The sequence below is a fragment of the Sapajus apella genome, unplaced genomic scaffold, assembly GCF_009761245.1.
Source record: "Sapajus apella isolate SASKATOON/1434 unplaced genomic scaffold, GSC_monkey_1.0 scaffold33, whole genome shotgun sequence".
In the NCBI taxonomy this organism is placed as follows: domain Eukaryota; kingdom Metazoa; phylum Chordata; class Mammalia; order Primates; family Cebidae; genus Sapajus; species Sapajus apella.
This window is the reverse complement of record NW_022436973.1, coordinates 2124544-2149126: the sequence shown is the minus strand read 5'-3', so window position 1 is coordinate 2149126 and position 24583 is coordinate 2124544. Positions and strand designations below refer to the sequence as shown.

General features: G+C 41.5%; 1 protein-coding gene across 3 annotated transcripts in view; it reads right to left on the bottom strand.

Annotated features, from left to right (window-relative positions):
* Positions 1-24583, bottom strand: part of CHD6 (chromodomain helicase DNA binding protein 6) — a 193934-nt gene that overhangs the window by 48490 nt on the left and 120861 nt on the right. For all 3 annotated transcript variants that reach the window (XM_032294922.1, XM_032294924.1, XM_032294923.1), the window contains 7 exons: positions 21023-21218; positions 7889-8053; positions 6433-6612; positions 5259-5369; positions 3367-3569; positions 2457-2656; positions 1586-1745 (listed from right to left, as the gene is read on the bottom strand). In XM_032294922.1, coding sequence (XP_032150813.1) covers positions 1586-1745; positions 2457-2656; positions 3367-3569; positions 5259-5369; positions 6433-6612; positions 7889-8053; positions 21023-21218 — 1215 coding nt within the window. The remainder of the gene's footprint in view (positions 1-1585; positions 1746-2456; positions 2657-3366; positions 3570-5258; positions 5370-6432; positions 6613-7888; positions 8054-21022; positions 21219-24583) is intronic.

Genomic DNA, 24583 nt, shown 5'->3' with positions numbered 1-24583 from the left:
GCCTGCTAAGACTTAGCTCAACTACAGCAGGGCTTTCCTGAAAATATAAGACAGGGAAAGCTGTTTCCATTTCTATAAAGAGAAACAAATGTGTTGACGTCTGACAATACCTGCACATGAGAGAACAGAATTTAAAGCCAATAGTATTCAATTTTCCTCTGAATGGGAGGGAAATCAATTCAGAGGAAGGATGGGCAATTCCTCATAGACAGCCCCCTCCTCCCAGCTGGTGTCTGAACTCAAAGGGACACACAGCTGAAGCAGGTGTGAAACACCCTTGGTTTAGCCAAAGAAAACAACCCATTAATATTTTGGGTGGTGATATATCCTTTTTTCTTTTAAAAGTATTTTACTGATGTAAAATATACTTCCATAAAGTGCACACTGCACACACATATAGCTTAAAGAATTTCTACAAACAAAACATATGTGTATATTCAGCATTCAGATCAGGAAGCAGAATTTTTTCCCTTAAGTCCTGTTGGCATTCCCTTCCGGTTACTAACCCACCCCCAGTGGATAACCATTATCCTGTCTGCTATTAGCTTGGATTTGAAAGAATGCTTTTTAAGTTTGTAAAGTTTCTTTTGATGACAATTTCATGGCTAAAATAATATAGTGGTGATAATAACGACATTTTGAGTTCTTACTGCTATCTCTGAAGAACCTGTACTTTTATGTACAATAGTTTTTTTTACAGTATTGGGCATGAAACTTATCTTCAAATATTTGAGGGGATCAAGAGAAAGGATTATACTTTATCTGTAGAAGAAAAAAAAAAAAAAAAAACCCACAACCCAACAACTACAGAATAATTAAGAAGATGTTACAGGGAGGCAGGAAAACCCAAGCAAAAGCTCTTAACCTATAAGGTAATAAACTCTTGATTACAAGAGGTGTGCAAACAGAGGCCCTCACACTACCTACAAGGAATGCTGGAACGATAACTCTTGCATGACCTTGACATGAATTAGATAGTTTCCAAGGGTCAAATACATTACAGAGTGATGCAAATATCCACATGCAAACTTGCCACTGTTTTGTTGCTGAATGCCCTAACTCCCCAAGACTAAACTACATATGAACAAAGTTTCATCTTCAATCACTGTTTTTTTGCTGTCTCCACCCCACCCAATCCCAGCTGTTAGCCTACAGATACAAAGAATACTATCTCAAATGCATGCCTATCAAAGAACTGAAGGCCATGAATGGCAACAGCAAACTGGAAGAGGAGGCTGAGAGTAGCAGTGGCCAAGGCCAATGTTCTGCCTTTGTTAATGTGGCCTCAGGAGGAGAGGATGACCTGACTGGTTTTTGAGGGTCAAAACAGAAAAATCCTCAGGGGTATATACAATGCAATGGCAGAGGGGCCAGGTTCTGTGGGAGGGCAGAAGTACTGTTAAAGGAGTTACAGGAGCTGCAACATGAATTCTGACCCACTTTAGACCACAGATAACACATCTGGTTTTTCTAGACCTTGCATGGAAGTAGCACAAGAGCATGAAGTGGCCTCCCTGTGGAGTTCCCAGGAATTGAAGCAGTTTGAGCCAGGCTGCCACCAGGGTATGGGAGAGGGCACACTCACTTGTTGCAGTGCTGTTTGAGGTGTTTCTTATAGCCGTCATCATGCAAGACCACCTCGGGGTTGCAGGTGGCCAGCCAATCTGCATCCTTTAGCTCTGGGATTAGCAGCTGGTTCTTCGTCTTCTTCCCTTTCCTCCCTCTGGGGACTGGGGCAGACAAGCCTGAAACAGAAAGACAGCACAGGGCAAGTGGATGAGCCAAGGAGGGTTAAACATGGGTTTCAGAGCTGGGTTGGGGTAAAAACAGAACCAGGCTGTGGTCTGGATGGCAGACCCTACTCCTCAGCCCATAGGTAGTGGTGGTGGGAAGGCCATGCACCTGGTTTCCTCCTTAGTAAACTCCAGGACCATTTAGTCAGTAAGATTTCCCAAGTACCCTGTAGGGATTAAGGAAAGTGTAACTTAACCTGTGGCCTTTGGGAACTTACAACCTGCCTGGGAGAAAAGGAACATTTGACTTGAAACTTCAAGGGGTGTGTTGGCCAAGGACAGGGAAGAAGGAGTGTGGCGTAAGAGAAGGCACAGACAGAGGTGGGAAACGGACAGGATGGTGAAATGCATAAGGCAAGTCACAGAGCACAAGGTGTGCGTCCCTAATTCAGAGGTGGAACTCGCATGAGACAGGTTTGTGGGCAGGACTGGATGTGGGAAACTTTAAGAGGTCCCAGTTGTACTTAAACAAAATATCACAGGTAGTAACAGGGGGGAGATTCTGAGGCAGAACTGAAAGCATCATCTTTTCCCACTGGTAACATTCTGAAAAACACCCGAGAAAGAGAAGTCCCCCAAAGCACAGCCACACAGCCCCACAGAGGAAGAGGGAATGAAGTGCATGGGAATCTGCTTCTTAGGCGTGGCCCTGCCACCTCTCACCTGAATGGTTTTGGAGGGTCTGGGCCTGCCCATCTTTGGTAGGTGTGATCAGTTCCCAAATGAAGCTCTTGATCTTCTCATCCCCCTTATAATGCTTGACACAGTACACCAGGAGGGCACGGCAAATCATTTCCATGTCCTTCTCATTCAGATGCCACTTGAATCGGCCATGAGTCAGGATGTCCTTCCACCGGCCCCAGCTGACAGTGGACATACAGACAGGTATTAGAAGGATGGGCCAGGCCATGCATGCAGCCTCCCCATAGAAGGAGAAACAAGAGCCATACATGATTTTTGTTCTCTGTAGGTCTGTTAATCATCCCGAGGGCTTTGTCCCGGAAGGCCTTTGAGGACCACTGGATTGTGGCACACCAAGTATCACTAAGGTGACCTGGATGTTGGGCACTGAGTGCTTCCTATGGCCACTACAATGTTAAAGAGGGAGGAACCAAAATACTGGGAGCAGGGAATAAATTTGGAATTAAAAGAGTCCAGCAGCACTATTCAAAAGTAATGATGAGCTCACAGAAGCTGAACCTTTGATTTCTACCAGAGCCAAAGCCCTGCAGGAATTATGCCTTGACTATAAAATCTATTGTGTGGACTCCTTATATATCCTTGAGGGATGAGGGGAAGCAGGAAATCAGTACCAGACAGCAAATTAGTACCAGAGATTTTCTGTGACAAGTGTATGAGAAAATCATGGCACGTCTGCATTGTGGTTGCAGAGCACACGGTGGCTGAGAGGGATTCTGGGCAGAAAGCACAGTGCTCTCTTGCTCCAACAGATCCCCCTTTGCCCTGTAATTCCAGAGGGGACTGGAGAGACATCCTAGACAAATCTCAGGGACTAAAAAACAGAGGGGAACAAACAATAACAACAACAAAACCAAGCAGAGCCAATACCCACCCAAAGATGAGCAGGTTCTTCTCTACCCGGAAGCACTCGGCTCGGAGGTAGCGCCTGGCTTTGTCATTGAGGCGCCTGGATCTCGTGGGCCTTTCATCTGAGTCGCTGTCTAACTCTGAAAACTCCATGAGTTCGTCTTCCTCAAATGAATTGTAGTGTTTGGTCTGCTTTCTCACGCGAGGTCGGTCGATCACTAAGCTTTCCTGGAAATGGAGAGGACTACTGGGAAGAAAGTCCTCTTCTCTCTATTCCTATCACAGTGCACAAGTGTATCCCTAGGACACATTTGGGAGAGAACATGCCCCTGTCTCATCCTCCAGCACAAAAGGCTCTTCCCTTCCCAGCACACCTGCTGTCTCCATGACCACAGGACAAGCAGAGAGGATTCTCTGGGACTTGCTTAAGTTGGTGTGTTCCCTGGCCCCCAGTATTGCTCATCACCATCTGCTGTTTCTGCAGTCACTCTACCCGGAATGTGGGCAGGCAAGGCCCCCCCCAGTGACCAAAGTGGTGGTCGGCTCTTGCCAACAAAGACTGCAGTGGTGAAGCCCCAGCTGTTCTGCCCAGCATGCAGAGAGCAGTCTGCACTCTGGAGACAAGACAAACCAGAGAATTCCATCTGCTCAGCAACTTTCTGAAGACAAATGCATATTCCTGCTTTATTTATCTGCCTTCCACTGGTTCTATCTACTAACCTTTTGCCTTTCACTGAAAATACCATCTCCAGCTCAGGAGCCTCCCTCATTCTGATGGCCCCCCTGGCCATTTGTCTTCCCTAGTCTTCATTGTTCCCTGCTCTTCACTTCTTCCCCCTATCCCTCTTCTCCAAGCCAGGCTAACCTCCTGACTACTCCTCCACATAGCCCAGATAGTGTATGTCCAGTGTTATCCCTGCTTTGGTCACGGTGCTTCCCAAATCAGAAGGCTCCAAGTGCTTCTGCCTGGCTATAGGGCCACAGTACTTTCTTCCCCTGCTTGTACCCACTGTCCTGCACACACCCACTGTCCTGTAGCTTCTTGATTGTGACACTGTGAAACACTTAGAACTGGTTACTAAAGGGGACCAGAGAATCTTCTTAAAAGAGGAAAATCAGCATTTCTATTTATAGGAGAAAAGAAGGTAGATTAAGCAACCTGTGGTGGTTCTGGCTGGGTGCTGGTTACCAAACTACAAGCAGGGACTGTCTCCTGGGTTTGTGGAACGGTAAGTTCAATACTTACCTGAGAAGACACTCATCCTGAAGTGAGGTGACGGGGTCAGAGATGAAGGAAGGGAAACTAACATTTAAGGGATGCCTCACAGTGGGCTGGGCACTGGTGCCAGTTATATCCACAAATGTTACCTCATAGCCCCAGTGTGGGCCTCACCACCTCCTTTTCTACTCATCTCGGTGGGGGTCATGTACTTCATCCAAAGGCATACTCTGGTTTCATTCCAAAGCCCACTTTTTTTCTCATGTTCAGAATTAAGAAAACATGAGACACTGGAAGAATGGAGGTAAAGCCAACAAACTTTTGTCACGCTTTTTTCCCTCTTTCTATTATGTGTGAAGTTTCTCTCACAGGAAGTGTTGAAATAGAAATAAAATGGTCACATGCCAGGGATAGACTGTTGGCTTGAGACAGAGATCTGAACTTGACCCATGTATCTAGTTCCAGTTCTAATTGCCTTCGTCTAATTTCCCAGGTGCCCAACAGACTGGTCATTTAAAAATGACAACAGTTAATATTTATTGAGTGTTGTCTATGTGCCAGGCATGTGTTAAATATGGTACAAATATCATTTAAGAATCAAGACTCAAGAGTAAATAATAACTTGAGCTGTGTAGGAATTTATTGTCATACATGACACAAGTGAATGTTCCATGGAATAAAATATTATTATGCTGTACCTTTTCATTCTTTGCTTCAGTGTCTAGTTCAGCTATTTTAGCCCATTTTTGCCAAAAGTTAGGATCATCTAAGGAAATATCTGTTCTGTTTCCTGAAGCCACAAAGCTAGCCTGTGAAGAAGACAAGAATTAACAAACTGTGCTTAAACATAGTACAAACTAATAAAACACCTGTGTTATTTCAAATACAGGAGAAACCTAAGTATATTATCTATTGACATTCAAAATCAAAACCCTAACAGAGCTTCCAAAATGAACGTGAAAATCTCACGGCTATTCTTTTTTATTCATTTATTTTAAAGATTGGGTGAGAAAATTACAATTTCAACAGAAGGGATCATTTTTTTTGGAGCTCAAACTTGGAAGCAGGAAGGCAAACCCCAGAGACAATGGCAATGTGCCACCTGGTGTCTAGTTCCCTATGAAAGAGTTAACTCTTAAAACCTTTCTAGATTTTTCTTTTAGTGCAGCAGTTACCAATGTCTGCTATGGAAAAGGTACTTGGGTGGGCAGTATGAAGTGTAGAAACAAGGGATAGTTCACCCATACTCTGCTTATAAAACACAGAATATCCTACTAAAAAACTTCCAGATGTTACCAAACAGGAGATTTAATCAAACAGATTATAAAGCTCACACAGGAATCAGCAGTGGCTGTGGTTAGGGAAACCTGAGAGTGATCTGCTAAGTTCTAAATACAGTGACCGAAACAGCAGAGGAGTCACCCAGACTAGAAGCTGAGAATTTTAAGTGAAATCTCTTTCCCATGAAATAAACAAACTACTTGCTTGAGTTTGGGGAATGGACCGTTCATTGGAGCTTCCACTCTCTAACAGTGATCAAGAAGTGCTCTATGAGGGAATCAAGATGTCCACTGGAAGGTTTCAGAGCAGTCCTTGCAAACCGAGCCAACTGGGAACACAGCGTTTATTCTGTCTGTTAAAGATCAGCTCTCAAAGATGAGAAGTGGCATCTTCTTTCTACAGCCCCTGACTCCCTATTCAGACTTCCTTCCTCTAAGGATCTACCTCTTTAGACAGTCATGCAGACTAAATGTGCAACCAATTTCAAGGCTTTGCATTCAGAAAAACAGAAACCCTGCTAATGGGTTTCAGAGAATAAACATTTTTTTTTCCTCTCCCACTCCCGACAGCTCTGGAGAGAAGGCCCTATACCTTGGCAAAAGTGGACCCTTTCCCCTCAGACTGGATGGTGATGGTGTGGGTTCTCCTCTGCAGAATCTGGTCTATGTCTTCTTCACAGAACTTGGAGCCTTCATCTTCTTCGTCCATTAAGGCTCCATAAGCACCTTTCCGAAGTAAATCCTCCACCTCCATTTTTGAGAGCTGCTGAACCTGGACAGGTTACCAAAGGCTACTCACAAAGTGGAAAATGTATAGGAGGAAAACAGCCTCAAAACTGGTCTTTGTGATTGAGTACATCATTCCTCCACGAACTCTACATGTTAGAAGAACAAAGGACGTGGGCAACAAACTTCAGCTAATGAAAACCCAGTTAACGATACTCTGGGAGGGCAGGCAGACAGTCCTCTATAGGCAGCTCTGCAGTAAAGCCCAGCACATGATCCAAGGTCCCTAACATTCTTCAGGACGTTGGTTATTATCAAATGTCACAAATCACTACAACTATGCAGCACTGAAGATGGTATTTTTGACATCTTTATAGTTTACTTTGAGCCTGTACCTTTAAAAACCTCCAGATGTACCAAACAAGCAGAAGAACAATGATTTATTCATTATTAAATAAATACGTATATTAGTACTGGAAATGATGTCATTTCTCAGCAAAAAAAAATGATCCCATGACAAATGTGATCTTCTCAACTCTTGAGGAAAACAGGAAATGGGGTTCCAAACACCCTCTTCTGGTTCTAATTAAGAATCTGGTTCTCTTTATATCAATCACAAGAGGGAATTCCATGACTCTCTGTACGACTAACTTGAAGTATTATACTTAGCAACATATGCATAGCTAAGAGGATATGGAACATCTGGACTAAAGGCAACTCATTTAGAAGGTTTAAGCATCAATCTTTGATGCCCTGAGTTCAGAGATTAAGGAGATATTCTGCTTTGTTTGTCTATACTTTAAGAACATTTAAGAATCTTAGTTGCAATTCTTATCCCCCTAGAAGGGGAAAAATATTTTAACTGTCTTATTTCAAGCTGCTAATTTATTCATTCATTTACTGACCATCCAGCACCTTATGTCTTTAATATGTCGAGCACTGTTAGGGGCTGAGGGGACATACATTAAATTGGTCCCAGTCACTCTCAAAGCTCAAAGTCTGAGGTATGAGATAAGGCATAGTAACAAATACAATGTTAAGATCTACTGGCTTCTAATGGGCATGGTTAAAACTTCTTTACTGATAGGTCACACCATGCTGGGCAAACCTATCTCATAACCACTTCTATGGATTTCCAGTATCCACTCAGAAAACACAGAGACCTGACTCTGAATAATACCCTGTTGTAGGGAATTACCCAACAATTATGTGAGGGCTGGCTCAATGCAGTGAAAGTAACCCCGAAACAGTGCTCAGAGAAGCCTGCCTGGGCTGTGCGACCAATGCCCCTTAAGACTCCAGAGCAGGCCCATCACACTCACCCCATTGGTGCCACCCTTTCGGTTGATGTCCTGAAGAACAGCCTTGTCCAGCCCCAGCTTTAGGCTGGCCTTGTCAAACATCTCGCGCTCATAGGAATTTCGAGTGATGAGGCGATACACCTTCACAGCTTTGCTCTGGCCTATGCGGTGACATCGGGCCTGAGCCTGGGAAGAAGGAGGGTCATATGCATCATGTCACCATAAATATAACAACAGCAGCCCTGGGAATAGGGGAGTGCTTAAATGTTACGTTGTGTGAGTGGCCAGCTCTCGGTTACAAGTCACAGGACTGATTTCAGAAGAGAAATCATACCCGAAAGTTGGCTGCCACCTCTGTGGCCACTCATTTCTTCTCCCATTGTGTACTGACTACTGTGCGCCAGGGATAAAACAATGAGAAGGACATGGTGTCCTCCCCCCTCCCCCTGCCGTTGTCTGTGCATGAGTGGCACTCATTCCCAGGATGCTCTCCTGTACTCTTGGAAGATGGTTCAGAGCTGGTAGCACTTTAAAATTTTGCTATAAAAATTCTCAAACATACAAAAGCATATAGAAAAGTATAATGACTTCTTATGAACAATCTTGTTTATTTTTACTGCACTCCACCCTCCCAGATTATTAGGAAGTAAATTCTAAGTGTCATACTGTTCCATCCTTACATATTTCAATACCCATTTCTAAAGATACCGACTCTTGTAAAATATATATTATTACCATTGCCACAGTTAAAAACAATTCAATTTCTGCTGTCACTGAATAGGTGCCTTTATTCCCTGCATTGTCTCTAAATTAGGAGTTCTACCTTAGAACTTGATCAGTCTAATATTTGACTTCTGGCAAGAGTACTTCATAGGTAGTGTCTAAATGTCCATCAAGAGGCAAATGGTATCTGGTCATCTTTCTTCTGAATTGATGATCATTGCCTAGATCTGTTAATTCATCAGGGGCTACCCTAATGTACAGTTCATGTAAGAGTGACAAACTAGATCTTTGATTCTTTCTCTTTGACATTTCCAAAATAACATCCCAAAAAGAGATCCAATGAAATTTTTAAAATTACTTCTTTATGGAATACAATGAAGGCATACATTTAAATACATCTGCCATGTTTCACTGCACTGCAGTTATTATTCTTATTGCTGTTCACATTTGGCCCATGGCTGAGTTCTTTCAACATGACCTAGTCAAATGTGGAAAAAAGGAAGACTGGAATCAACTCTGTCGTATTTGAATGGACTGGAGGTATCAGTATGAACTCATGGTTAGGTGTGTATGTATATATACACACGTATACATACACACAGAAATAGATATGAATATGTGTACATTTATGTTTGTTATATCAAAGTCTTTTGATAGTTCCTTTGCTTTCAACATATTCCATACTCCTCTTGTACAATTCCTGCCCAGACCTGGCTTCAGCCATTTTGTTTCCAGGAGTCCTAGTTTCTTTTGTGGGAATGTTTTTTCCCCCAAGAAAGCAAGCAGAGGGGTGATTATTGACACTGAGAGGAAGGGGTAGCCTTGCCATGTGAGTGAGCCCTCCAGGTATCACTGGACACCCAGGGCCCTCACTTACCTTGGCCCAGAGCAGTAAGAAATGCAGCCCTTGCTCCTCTGTGAGTTAGTGGCAGAGCAAGACTGGAGCCTTGGATTCCTGCTCCTGCCCCATGATCTTGATCCTGGAGATCAGAATATCAAGCAATGGGGCTCCCATGTCTGAGGCCAGGCTATTTAAGTTGGATTTGAAGTTACTGGGCCCATAGAAAGGGGATGAGTCTAAGCAGGAATTCTATGTTTGCCCATAAGGGACTCACCTGGTACCAGAATCTCTGGATACGGCAGCCTCCACCCATTCGCTGCCCACATTCTTCCCCTAACCTCATGGCTGAAAATGACACCAGAATTCCTATAACTTACTACTAAAGTGACTCAAGGACCAAGAAGCTCAGTAAGAGTACAGGGACAGAAGGCCACTAGGGTTGGTGGGTACAGGAAATGACTATCAGGGCAGGGCTAAAGGAAGGTAGATCCCAGGCATCTCCTGCTACTCGGCCCACTGTGTTACAGAGGTTCTCCTTGCAATGAGAAAGCCTGACGTTCATCTTGGTGCCCCAAATTTGCATATGCTGTGATATGGTTTGGCTGTGTCACTATCCAAATCCCAACTTGAATCGTATCTCCCAGAATTCCCATGTGTTGTGGGAAGGACCCGGGGGGAGGCAACTGAATCATGGGGGCCAGTTTTTCCCATGCTATTCTCATGATAGTTAATGAGTCTCATGAGATCCGATGCATTTATCAGGGGTTTCTGCTTTTGCTTCTTCCACGTTTTTCTCTTGCTGCCGCCATGTAAGCAGAGCCTTTCGCCTCCTGCCATGATTCTGAGTCCTCACCAGCCAAGTGGAACTATAAGTCCAATTTAATTTCTTTTTCTTTCCAGTCTCTAGAATGTCTTTATTAGCAGTGTGAAAATGGACTAATATATCCTGGTTTACCAAGTTGTTCTTGGGGCAGGAGGGAAGGCAGGACTTGTTTTCTACTGTCACTTTCTTAGACTCAACAACGGTGGTCACTTACGGGGAGGCCCAGACCCCACTGAGGAAGGAGCACATGGCTGACTGGCAAGAGCTTACATGTGAGGCCACCAAGCAGGGTCAGCAAAACAGACTCTGGGCTCTCTGTGCTGAGCAGGGCCACCAGGAAGACCAGAGCAAAGGTCTTCATAGCGTGGGAACAGCTTATTTTTCCTCTCTCTGCCCAGGCTGTGGGGCAAGTGGCTAACGAACAGTCTAGCCATAGGCAGGAGTAGAAAACTTAAGAGACAACAATCTGGATGCCCTAGGGTTGGTCACTGCTACTAGAATGGTCATGGTTTCTAGGACCTACTCAGTGGGCAAATATAGGAAGTGTTTGTGTGTATATGGTGTATATAAACGTATGCATATATAAGACAAAATACAGCATGAGGTCATACTGATACTTTTAGTTCAAATTATGATTGAGGGATTTTAATTTCATCAACCTCACATCGGTATTTCCTTAATCATCTTGAAAAACTCAATTTTCAACCACACCAATATCATTACTCATTTGATTTGTCCCATAATGTAATATTTTCAGAAAACCAAAACCATTACAACTCACTCAAAACATAATTACCAAAAACAATGCAAGATTTTTCTCTCCCTCAGCCACTCAGGGTTATATCCCACTAAGTATGTACAGTGTTTTAAATACACATTTGAAAGTAGGTTTCTTTTCTGTAGCTGCAGGGTTAACAATCCTGAAACTACTTTCTGTTTAATCTAGGATTCAGCAAATGAGTAAAGATGTTGGGGGTAGCAGGAGTAAGGGCTTTCACTGTTGGAGAAGGAATTATAAAAATGGAAAGGAGGAAAACGAAAATAAACTCTGTGGTGCTAGAATGAATTGGCGGTATCAGTGTTAACTCATGGCTAGGTTTACATGTGTATTTATACACACACATACATGTATGTAAAGATACAGAAATAGATATGGATATGCATGTATATGTATGCACACATACATATACAAATGAATGCATATATTTATACATATGCATATATCATAGTCTCTCTTTCTGTGTGTATTCCAGCTATGTCCACTGAGAAGGCCTAGAAGAAACATCATTGCAGTAGCAGTGAACACACCTAATTCCCGAGTCTTGATTTCTAAAAACCATTCTCCATACGACAGAGCCACAGTGTGCTAGAGAAATGGCTAACTGTAGCTAGGACTGTGGTAGAGAAAGTATAGAATAAACTTGAAACATGTTGCTGTGTCAGATGTAAGAAAGTACTCAACTAATGAGGGAGGCATATGAGAATAACACTTAAAGCTTGAAGAGATTCCCACTGGCTAAGTCTATAACTATACAAAGAGAACATCAAAATAGAGATAGTAATAGATTATAACTCACTGATTAAAAAAAGAACCCATGTATTCATATCGACAAAAATAAATAAATGGGAGGAAAAGGGAACACTCTTCCTTACAGCAAAATGCGAACTAACAAGTGCAGAGTGAGTTAGAAAATCACCACTTTGTACCCATCACAGTGATAACCGATTCAGCCAAAAATAATGGATGCTAAAACCAATGGGTGAAACTTTGATGAGGAATAGATATAGTTTCAACGTACTTCTCCAAAATTACTTATTTTCAAAGGGAAAAACAGAAACTCTATAGTGGAGAATTCTGACAGACATCACCGTACTAAGTGATCAGAGTTACTATCATCAGACAAATGGACACCACGTTTTTCCTGATGCGATATATTGAGAAGATGTGTCAGTTCTGTGGTGGTATTAAACCTAGATCCAATCCTCAGGAAATACAGACGAACCCAAACTGAGGGCAAACCTACAAAAAAAAACTGGCCAGTACTCTTCAAAAACTTGAAGGCCATAAAATAAAAAGAAAAACTGAGAAACCGACTGAGATTAAAGGAGACTAACGAGACATGACAGCTATAAAAGACGTTGAAAGAAACGGTTAAGACTTGAATATGAACTGTAGATTGGAGAACAATATTTTTATTTCTTGATTCTGAGAACTCAACTGTGAATATACAGGGGAAAGTCCCAGTAAACCACACACTGAAAGTATTTAGGGGACAAGCGGGCACAATGCCTGCAACTTACTCTCAAATACCTCAAACAAAAAAGTGATGTATGTGTCTACACATCTAATCAGAAAGAAAGGGACAGGCACAAAGGAGTGAGAAAGAGCAAAAATGGTAGAGTCAATGAGGCAAAATATAAACACAGTTTGTGAATCTGGATAAAGGGTACACTGGAGTACAAAATGAAATTATATAGAAATGAAAATGTATTAAAACATTAAATATAGACCCTTGAAATAATCATTTTCTGTGAGTTATATGCTATTCACTTGATACACAGCTAGAGTCAATTGTTTCATTTTGCTTTTGAGTTTTAGGAATTGATGTTTCCCCTCTTAATTTAACTACACTGAAGGAGATGGTTAAGAAAATAAACTTAGCAACTTTGGTAAATAGAATGGTGCTTATATACTGTAATTCTAATGACCAATAACACCACTAGACCAATATTATATTCTAGTAAATGTATTTTCCACAAAATATGGGTTAGCAATTCTAAAACTACTTGATGTGTACAGTAGGATGAAATAAATGAGTAAATATACTGTGTTATGATAAAACGCTTCATCCTGCCAGAGAAAGAAGTTACAAATAAGTAAGAGGAGACTACACACACTGTAACCAAAAAATTCACTATGGACGAATATACACAGAATAAATAAAGCTGTGTTGTATGAGTGCTTGTGTAAGTATACATACATCTGTTTCCTAGCTCCATGTGCACAGAGGATCTAGAAGTAATAACATTCCAGTAGCAGTGGGCATGCCTAGTAGCCAGACCTTGGTTTATAAATGCTATTATCAAATAAAAGAAAGCAAGGATCCTGGGAGAATGGTCAATTCCAAGGCTGGGGCAGGAAAAATGCAACATGGACGTGAACATCTCATGGTGCCAGAAAGTAAGAAGCACTCAAAAAAACTATGGGAGAATTTCAAAAAAACACAGAAGCCAATGTGACGGAGCTACCAATGGCCGAATCTGAACAACTTGAAAACAAAATAAATAATGAGTAAGGATTATAAAATAAAAGAAATATCCACGAGCCAATACTGATATAAATAAATGGGAGACAAAGGACAACTTCGTTATAGAATTCTTATTAATAAATGTAGAAAGAATGATGAGAATAAAAAATTACCATTAGCTAAACACCATGGTAATAATTTACTGAAAGCAAGAACCATTGATGGATGCTAAAATTAACGGAAAGAAGGAGAATGAGAAACAGGATAGAGCCTCAAAATAGCCACTGAGAGGATACTAATTTTTAGAGATTAAAAAGTTATTTTATGGTGGAGAAACTTGGCAGATGGCATGTTAACCAAGTAATCAAAGTTACATCACGACTAATAAGATGTATTCATATAATGGACTGAGGAGGACATAGCATGTTTTCTATGATATTCTTGCCTAAAATCCAAGAGTATCACAACCTCAAATCTCACCATTAAGAAAACATCAGGCAAACACAAACTGAGGAACCTTCTACAAAACAGCTGGTCAGTACCCTTTAAAAGTGTCAAGGTCATGAAAGATAAGGAAAGGCAAAGGAACTGTCACAGACTGGAGAAGGTTAGGGAGTCATGACTTCTAAATGGAATGCAGATACTGGGCCAGAAAAAAACTTCTTGTGAGAAACTGAAGGAAATGAATAAAGTCTGTAGATTAAAGTGTATCATATCAATGTTGCTTTTGGTTTCAATCATTATATTGTGGTTACATAGGATGTCAACATTAAGGGAAGCTGTGTGAAGGGTACATTGGAATTCTCCATAATTTTTGCAACTTTTTAAAAAGTTTTAAAAAATAAATTTTGTTTTAATAATGAGGTAAAATACTTAAAATGGTTCTAAAGTCAAATACACAAAATGGCATATTTGGAAAAACTAGCCTCTTTCCCTGTCACTTCCATCCTGTTCTCTAAAGGTTAACCATTTAAAAGCAAGCTTATTTTAGTTTTATCCTTGGTAGGGAAGGGACAGATAGCTACAAAGACACACAGACTTTTAAGATAAATGCTAACATACGGTACAAACCTTTTCCACCTTATTCCCCCCCACCCCCCTTAACAATATATACAGGGTACAATTCCATAGCAGGATATAGTGATATTCTTCATTCTTTTTTCATAGCTGAATATACTATAGTTTATTCAATTAGTCGTCTATTGCTGAACAATGAGTTGTGTAGTCTTTGGCTATTGCAATTAGTTGCTGGGCCTTCTTTCTGTATCTTTAGCAGTAGCAAATCTGTTACTGAGAGATGGTTTGATGAAAAATTCTGGAAATTAAGTGACCAAGGTAAGTAATATGGTTTATGAGATCTTCAAGGGAGTAATCTTATATGGCCATTAAGTACTGACCCTGATTTTTTTTCTGGCTCATATGGTGTTGAGGGTAAATTATAAGAGGGAGTTGAAAAGTTCTGGGCAGAAGTCTGATAGAGGAGCCCTGCAGACACTGCTAACGGCCTTCGTGGCATACATCGCTCTTTCTTGCTCACTGCCAGAACCCTGACTCTTGCACAGGGCAGCAACATGTTCAACCAATATCACTTCCAGCCTCCCGGGGTTGGCCAGGTAACACAGTCCTAGACGATGAGGTGTAACAAAGCCTCCTGAAGATACGTGCCAAAGTTCTGCTTTCCTGTAAAAACCAACATGCCTGCTGCTTCCTTTATTTTTCCTTTCTGAGATGGAATCAAGAGGCTGTAAATCACACACACTGAGGATAGTGGAGGAAAAAGACAGAAGGAACCTGGGACTCTGATGACACTATGAGGTCGTCTTACTAGTCCTCAACTGCCCACCTCTGGACTTCTTGTTAACAGAGAAAAATAAACCCCTGTTTAGGAGAGCCGAGGCCACAAGCAGCTAAATTACATGGAAATAAACATGTTCTCTCCCAAGATGACTTACCTGAAGGACAATAGGGTGAGTCCTGTCACATTTAAGAGACTCCTCATTTTACAGTCAAACCTCAAACCATTCTTTATTTTCCTAAGAGAACTCACCCAAAAAAACACACGAGATAGAGAAAGAAACACTCAGAAGTAGGGCCAGGAACTCAGATGAAGTCCGGAGGAAATGCATCAGCAAAGGTATAAATATAAAAACCTCTGGAGTAAAACATAACTAGGGGGCAGTGGTGCTACAAAATTCCCCACCCCTAATCTCTGGAGAAAGTAATAGAGCTCTAACCGTTTTTGGGCTTACAACTCTTTATTTTTTAATACATTTGGGGTGGACAAAAGCCAAAGAGAAACGAATAACGATGTTCTGACTATTAAAAACAAACAGGCTGGGTGTTGTGGTTCTTGCCCACCATCCCAGTACCTTGGGAGTCTGACGCAGGAGGACTCTTGAGGCCAGGGGTTTGAGACCAGCCTGGGCTGTCAACAATGCAAGACCCTGTGTGGGATTCAATAAATCTGTCAGATAAGTCAGTCAAGAACTGGCTGAGAACAGGAAGGGGAGATGAATTCACAGAATGGTAAAGGGGTGCTTTTGGGTAGCAGAAAGGAGTTTTAAAAAAAGGACATTGATAAAGAGAGGCAGCAGGGTCCTCAAAAGGAACTCGACTCACTCTCTTTGGGACTGGTGCTGTGTAGTAAGTGCCTGTCCCATCCGATGCTTTCGGGGTGCCACCTATTCACATTCTCACTCTACATGGTTATACTCTTGGTTCTCTCTGCTTGGAACATTCTTCTTTCTTATTTCATAATTTAAGATGTCATCTTCTTAGATCACTCTATCTAAATCAGGGCACCCAACTCCATCAATCTTTTTTTTTTTTTTTTTTTGAGACGGAGTTTTGCTCTTGTCATCCAGGCTGGAGTACAATGGCACTATCTTGGCTCACTGCAACCTCTGCCTCAAGCATTTCTCCTGCCTCAGTCTCCTGAGTAGCTGGGATCACAGGTGCCTACCACCATGCCCGGCTAATTTTTGTATCTTTAGTAGACATGGGGTTTCACCATGTTGGCCAGGCTACTCTTGAACTCCTGACCTTTGGTGACTGCCTGCCTCGGCCTCCCAAAGTGCTGGAATTACAAGCATGAGCCACCACACCCGGCCCCAACTCCCATCATTCTTATCCCCTTATTTTATTTTCTTTGCAGTACATATTGCTCAACTGTAATTATCTTATTTTTCCTCATTTACTGTCTGCCCATCCCACTGAAATAAAACTGTCCGCTTAGCTCACCGGTGTCTCTCCAATACTTTATGCAACACCTGGCATGTCCCAGTTTTCAAGAGATAGTCACTGAATAAATGACTACACAGGAGAGTATCTGTGTATACATTTACAAATTCTTACTTTCTCATAGCAAAGAAAACTCAACAGATGCAATCCTCCAAGCTCCAGACACACACACAATCAAGAAATAGGGGGTGTAGGCAGGAGTGGTGGCTCACTCCTGTAATCCCAGCACTTTGGGAGGCTGAGGTGGGTGGAGGTTGCAGTGAACTGAGATTGAGCCACTGCACTCTAGCCTGGACAACATGGCGAGATCCTGTCTTCTAAAAAATAAAATAAAATAAAATAAAATAAAATAAAATAAAATAAAATAAAAAAGATAAGAAATAGGGGATGCAAGTAACATGGTGGCAGCAGAGGAAGAGGCAGAGGTGCCCAACACCTCTTCCCCTCGGAGCAGTATGGAAGGTTCCTAAGTCCTGCTTCTGGCAATCCTGGAAAGGGCCCTGGCTCCTCACACTGGACTCCCAATTCCTTTCCAAAATCCTGCAGACATGTAACAGCTGCATTACCCTGTAGCTGTGCTCTTGGCCAGGATATCTGCTCCCACACTTTCTGAATTCTGCCTTCAGGGACCTTAGCGGCAGGAAGGACGGAGAACTGTGCAGCCCACCACTGTTATCTTGAACCGTCTTCAACCCTAAGGAACTCTTGCCTCCAGGTGCAAAAAGCCCCCCAAAGAGTAAGAAGCAGAGGTATCATGGAACAATGGAAGAGAAAAGTGCTTGTGGTCTCTGAGGGGGGGCATGAAACCATGTCTGCTGTTGCCCTCAGGGGTAGCAGCAACAGTGGCCTCCTCCTAATAAGAAGAAAGAAGATAAAAACCCAGTTTTTCATTTCTCTTTCCTTTTCAGCCTACTGTTATTGCCCTGTGCCACTTCTTAACCTTAGGTGTTACGGGAAATCTAGACAACACCTGCTGCTGCTCATGTGCCAGGACTAAATTAGAGCCTTTGTCTTCTGAATGATGGTGAGAAAAGGCGAACTGATACCCTTCAATTTTTTTTTACACACACTGATGCTAACACAGACATATTCAAGGTTTGAGAGCGGATGTGGCACTTACCTGACTCTAGTTAAGATCTCCCCATTAGGGGGATGTAAAAATTGGTTTTCCTTTGACAGTCCAGATAGAACAATAATATTGTTAAGATCTCTCAGTGCTAACTTTAATTGCTTTTGTTATTCCTAAGTAGTATCCAATTTCTAGCCTGCATCCTAATGAATCTGTGCCTCCATTTTCTGGAAAGCAAGAGGAGAGGAGGATTTGGGAAGAGGAACACCATCTCAGTGTCCCAGTCTTCAGACTCTCTGGAGTAAATATTCTATGTTTATAACACGTGGGTGCAGGGCAAATGCCAAGGGGCATGGGAATGTCTGTTTGTGTGGGGAGTGTGCATCGTTTGGTGGACAGTCTCCAGCCCTCTTGCTTTTGGAAAAGCCCTCTGCTATCTTCCTCATCACACCAAGCAAGCGAGAATCTTGCTCCATCTCTGTGGGAGACACAGAACTTGGGCTTCCTCTATCACATCTTTTTTACAGCCCACCAATCCCACTCGTTACAGCTGCTCTTCTAGTCCCCTGTCCTAAAACTGCTCTACATTTGTCAATTCTTTCATCTCTACCTAGACTGGCTAGACATTAAACAAAATAGAGGATGATTCCTTCTGAGTTATAGAAATGTTCTCTCTCACGCAGTAACCTTTGGCTGCATTCTCCATATGAGCTCCCACCCTGCATTTTCCACCTTGGATCTTCCATGGTGCTGGGCTTCTTCATTTCTTCATTCAGGCTGAGCAATAGAGGAAGTTCAGAAACTGACTCGACACACTAATAAAGTTCACGCTATCTAATTTCAGTTTGGACTTCACTGCTATTCCTTAATTCATCTCTTGCCAGCTCCCTAGCAGTGGACATTAACAGCTACTCCAAAGCTTCTCCCTTCATCCAAGACCCTTATTCTGGATAGTCCCACCCAACTTCTCTGGTTGCTACACATACAAATCAGTCACCTCCGATAACTTTGCCTTCTCCAGTAGGTTTGAACATTTACGTTCTTGCTTTTTCCATTGGCAGTGCACCTATTCAATTGGCAATGTTTAGGCTTCGCCTAGGTGAAGCATGGTCATTCCAAAATCTTTGCTTCCAGTCATGATCTGTCACCAGCCCCATGCTTTCACTGATCCTCCTGGATATCCCTTCAGGCATGTCCAGCTGGCCATTCAACTTTGGTTTCCTGTGGCATTACTCTCCCAGGTGCCATACCTCACAGTCAGGTGAGCATCACAAAGAAGAAGAGAACTTGTGGTCTCTGAGGGGGACATGAAATCTGTAAGGGTTGACAAAAATCTGCAAGGACCTAATAGTAAATATTTTAGGTTTTGTTGGCTATCAGGTCTCTGCTGCAACTACTCAACTCTGCCACTATAACATGAAAGCAGCCATAGATAATATACTTACAAATGGGCATGGCTATATTCCAATAAAACTATTTTTAAAAACAGGCAGCAGGCCAAAAGGCAATCGCTTTCCACTCCTTAATCTGTATCATTGTTGTAAGTAGGTTTTTGATAGTGAGCTGATCAAACATTCAGTTTTGTTTATTATTATTTTAGTGTTGAATGTGTTACTCCTTTAAAAATGGGTTATTCATTATATCTAGCAACTCATCTTCAACCATCTTTTCACCAGTAGAAAGAAGACAGTAAGCTAGCCATAATCAGAGGTTTTCTTTGAGGCTACACGTTAAACATAGTTTACTTTACGATATATACCATGAAATATTTTCAGAGACATCACTAATTTAATAATTTAAAGCACAAGTTTTCAACTTCTAGGCTGCTTTCTTCAAACAAAAGTTTATGTAGAAACTCATTAAATGATAAAGACAAAGGGCCAGGCGCAGTGGCTCACACCTCTAATCCCACCACTATGGGAGGCCGAGGCGGGCGGATCACCTGAGGTCAGGAGTTTGAGACCAGACTGGCCAACATGGTGAAACCCCATCTCTACTAAAAATACAAAAATTAGCCAGGCATGGTGTCAAGCCCCTGTAATCCCAGCTACACTGGAGGCTGAGGCAAAAGAATCGCTTGAACCTGGGAGGCAGAGGTTGCAGTAAGACGAGATTGTGGCACTGAACTCTACCCTGGGGGAATAGAGCGAGACTCTGTCTCCAAAAAAGAAAAAGAAAAACAAAGTAGAACAACTCGGTAGGAGTGGGTGGGTAGGGAAGAACCCCAGATACCCATCATCTTCGTGCCCTCTTCCCTGCATCCCTTCTCTTGCAGCATCCCTAGAGTATCTCTTGAATCCTGTCAAAGAACAGCCTCCAAACTACTTTTGATTAATCATCTGTATTATGAAAAAGGTTTTGAGCCACCCACCCACCCTCTTCTCCACATACACATAATCCTAGTATTAGTAAATATCTCAAAATACATACAATATACATTTAAGATGAAGTTCATCATTAATGATAATGGCTGTAAATCTACATTCCAAATGGTCTTAGTGACAAGTTAGAATCTTTTTGGCTGACTTTGCAGCCCATATAGTTAGAATGCCATTATTTTTACTTTGAAACAGGGTTGATGGAAGAATTCCAAACCAGACCCTGCCATTTTCTTGCTTGTTTATGTTAGCTTCTAAAAAAATGTATCAACTCCAATCTTTGCAGTAATCTTTTAAAGCCACCTGCTATTTAGTTTAGCTAAAACCAAAAATAGACTCCATAAAGCCAGTCAACTGGACACATGTAAACTCTAAGGTGCTGCATTGTGTGGAGAGGAAAGGAACTGGTGAGGCTGCCCCCATTGCCCCTGTCACTCCATGGAACTTTCCTACCCCTCTGGGTTAACTAATTTACTATACAAACCACCAAACCAAGTGAAAATGCCCAAATCATCTACATATCAAGAATTAGAGAATTAGTCAAACTTAGTATCTTTATTTCTGATAATAATACTTACTAGTACTAGTCTATATCTGGAGGCTACCACTGTGAAACATCATTTGATTTAATGGAAAGAACCACACTCTAATTAGTTGGAAGGATCAACATTTACTTTTCATTCAGTTTCACCCCTGATCAAGGCCCTAAGCCTGTCAACCAGCTGACACCATAGCATGGAGCATCACAGATGCTCTGTAGCCAAGCCAGGCCCTATCATGATATTCTGGGATGCAGGGCAGCTAAGGTAAAGAGCAATCATCCTAGTGGTTACCTGCAAGTCATTTTGTGGGTTCCAGTCAGAATCAAATATGATGCAGGTATCAGCAGCTGTGAGATTGATCCCCAGGCCTCCCGCTCTGGTGCACAGAAGAAAGACAAAGCGGTCTGAATCTGGCTTACAGAACCGGTCGATGGCTGCCTGGCGCAGGTTTCCCCGTACTCGCCCATCAATTCGCTCATAGGTGTATCTGAGGGGACCCAAATGAACGAAAGCCCAGGCGTTAATCATGACTTCAATGGAGAACAGCACAAAATGCAGGAAGCTGTTGACTGATGGCCTTAAATCCCTCACTTCTAAATTCGGACTAAATGACAGCAGTCTAGAAGGAATCCCGCCCCCTTCATATGCAGCAGGGCAGACACTTAAAACTGTATTGCAAAATGTCCCCCTTTCAAAACAAAATAAAACAAAACAAAACAAAAAAACCAAAACAAAGCAAAAAAAAAAACCAGCCGTAAACTAAGAAGGACTAGAATTAAATCATAAAATACTGATCCCCGTAGCCCAAGCAACTTACTCTCTCAAGTATTTCCCAGTTTATACTTGTGCTAAATCTAATCATAAGACCAGGAAAAACAAACAAAGCCTTTCCCATCTACTTTGAGTAGTGCTCAGAAAAAGGACTCAGATTTCTCATCAGTTCCCAGCTACTTTAGGGTAAACTGGAAATGGTAAGACAAACTGTGAGGCATGTCACTCCTTTCACGTCACTTCTAGCTTATCAAGTTCCTCAACACTTTGGAGGTACAAGCAAAACCTCCAAGTTTATAGCTGAAACCAAGGTTTTTTGGGCAGTACATTGCCAAGCATAAATCACAGGAAAGGTTTTTTGGGGTGTGTGTGTGTGTGTGTGTGTGTGTGTGTGTGTGTGTGTTATGAGGGTGAAGAAACTGATGAATAGTTAGAGGAAAATAAAGTGAGAAAGTAAAGTTGAGTATCATTGAGAAAGCATATACCTGTGTGGAAAATCAAGAAATGGGGGTGGAATGCATGGTAGAGGTAAGGGTAAAAGGAAAGAGAATAAGAAATGAAACTGTTAAGGGAACATATTACTTATATCCATCTACAGAGAAAACAGAAGAGACGTTTATGCTGGAGATCATGGAATTAACACAGAAGATACAGCAGGAATCTGGACAGCTGCTGGGTGTCTTATTCTTTTATTTACCCCTGACAACATATGAATTAACAAGGGAGCTATTACTCTGGGCCCAATTTTGACTTATAAGCATGAACTGGTTGGTGAAGTAGAAGTAATAGTAACCATGTGAGAAAAGAACCAAATCATACCAAACTAACAACAGTCAAGACCATCAATCCTGGCAAAATCTTCTCAGCAGCCCAGAATTGGGGAAACTAGGTCTCTAAAACTTACAAAAATAAGCAGTAAGAGAATACATACTCTAGGGGCAGATAATTCAGTGTGAGGATGGCTTTGGAAAACTAAATTTGGCAATACGATCTTGACTTCCTTGAAGAAAAGAAAAAGCCATGTAAAGAAACCACCCAAGGAAATGCATGGGAAGAAACCCGACCAACTCAGGCTTCTAACGGACATGTATAAAGCAAAGAAACAAGTCTGAAAATACCGTCTCCCTTTTACAAAGCCACAATGCAACCATACTTAAAATTAAGGGTAGAGTTTTTTTGTTTCCTCTTTACTTAAAATTATAATACACTCAAGAATAATAAATGGGAACTACAAATGAAATGGCTGGTGGTGATTGGATTGTCATGAAGGTAGACTAAAAAGATTTTGTGTCACAGACAAAGGCTGGATTAGATGTCTGAATTCTACAGATATATCACCATTATTCATAATAACCACAATAATAATATCAGCAGCAAGTTCTTAAGTGTCAGTTCTGTACCAAGCCCTGTGGTACATGCTTGGTATACATTATTACATTTAATTCTCACTGTAATCCTATGAGTTAGTTTCTATTATCATCCTCATTTTATACTGAGGAAACCTAAAAAACAGAACAAAGCAAAAAAAATTCACAAAGTAAAATATCTTACTTAGTCATCTAGCTGGAAATGGTAAGCTAAAAGGTGATAAGTGAGTTGAACCCACATCCATTTGACTTATGGCTTTCACACTGTACCTTTTACACTGTACCTTACATTTCAATGCAGTAGGACAGAAAGGTTTTCCTAAACACTTAAGAAGAGAAATGAAGAATACATAAGGGACACTAGTAAACTTTGGAAGCTTGTAACCCTAATAGGAAGTGGAAACAGAAACTATAACTCGCTATCAAAATGATTCTGATAAATCGATGCTCAGAGGATCCGTAACAGTTACAGAAGTTTAGCCATGTATGTGATGCAATAGAGGAAGCACAATACTCAGAGTCAAAAAAGCAGGGTTGAGATTCAATTAAGGAACAGCCGTTTAGCCCTTCTCCACCCTCCACCACCATCACACATATGAATGATTAACGCTGCAGGAACAGACTCCATGTTCTTCAAAAAGACACCCCTAGTCATCAGATGAGAGTTAGATACCACATGGATTAGAGTGAGGCTGGGAATTAGCCTAGCCTTAAGGGGGAGGGGAAATCAATATACATTGATGATACAGCTCAGCCATCACCTAGAGAAAAAGTTCCCATAAAATTAGGTGTTTTTGTCTATTATAATGTAACAATACTTTTAGAACTTTCAGAACAAGATGAATGGAATAATTATCTTTCTATCACTTGTTTAGTTTTGAGGGAGTGCTCTCAAAGAACACAAAACTTAAAAAAAAAAAATAATTGAATTATTTGAGCTTAGCCCTCACTTCTGAGACAGATCCTCTGGCCATGCCCTCATTCTTGTATGAGCGTCTGGCATGAAATTAAACAGGAATAAAACCAAACTGACAGCTGGAGAGGCAAAGAGGCTCAAGAACAAAGAAAACCTTGAGGGCTAGTAAGTCTGAATGAAGAAATCAGACATCATAAAATTTTCCACTCTGAACTTCAGCACATCAATTAACCCTCTGCAACAACTGTATTTTTAACAAGATCCCTAGGAGTTGATATGGTTCAAACAGAATATTCTGAGTCACTATCAAATACTATCTATCAACAAGTAGCAGGTGGAACTCTAGAAAAACCTCTGTGTGACTGGCCAGGAGAAGAACTGGTAGGGAGTAGAGTGACATATTTTTGGCACAAGAAATGTTGACTTTAGAAAGGCCTAAAGGGAAATGAACAACTTTCTGGTCTCCTAGCAATAATCAACTGGAAAACATGAAGAGTTAATTAGAGAAAAGAAAAACAAAACAAAACAGAAAAACAACACAAAAACCCATTCACAACAGCTACAAACATATAAAATACTTAGGATTTAATTCAGTAAGAAATATGAAGAATTGGTAACATAACACTGAGGGGCCATGCTTTGTTCACCATTATGTCTGTAATTTCTAGCATAATGCAGACACTTTATTTACTGAGGTAGTAATGTATATGAAGGACCCAAGTTAAGTGTAGTGAAAAGCATGTTCTTTGATTTTGCAAAGATGTCAGCCTAAAAAAAAAAATTGGCCGGGCTCGGTGG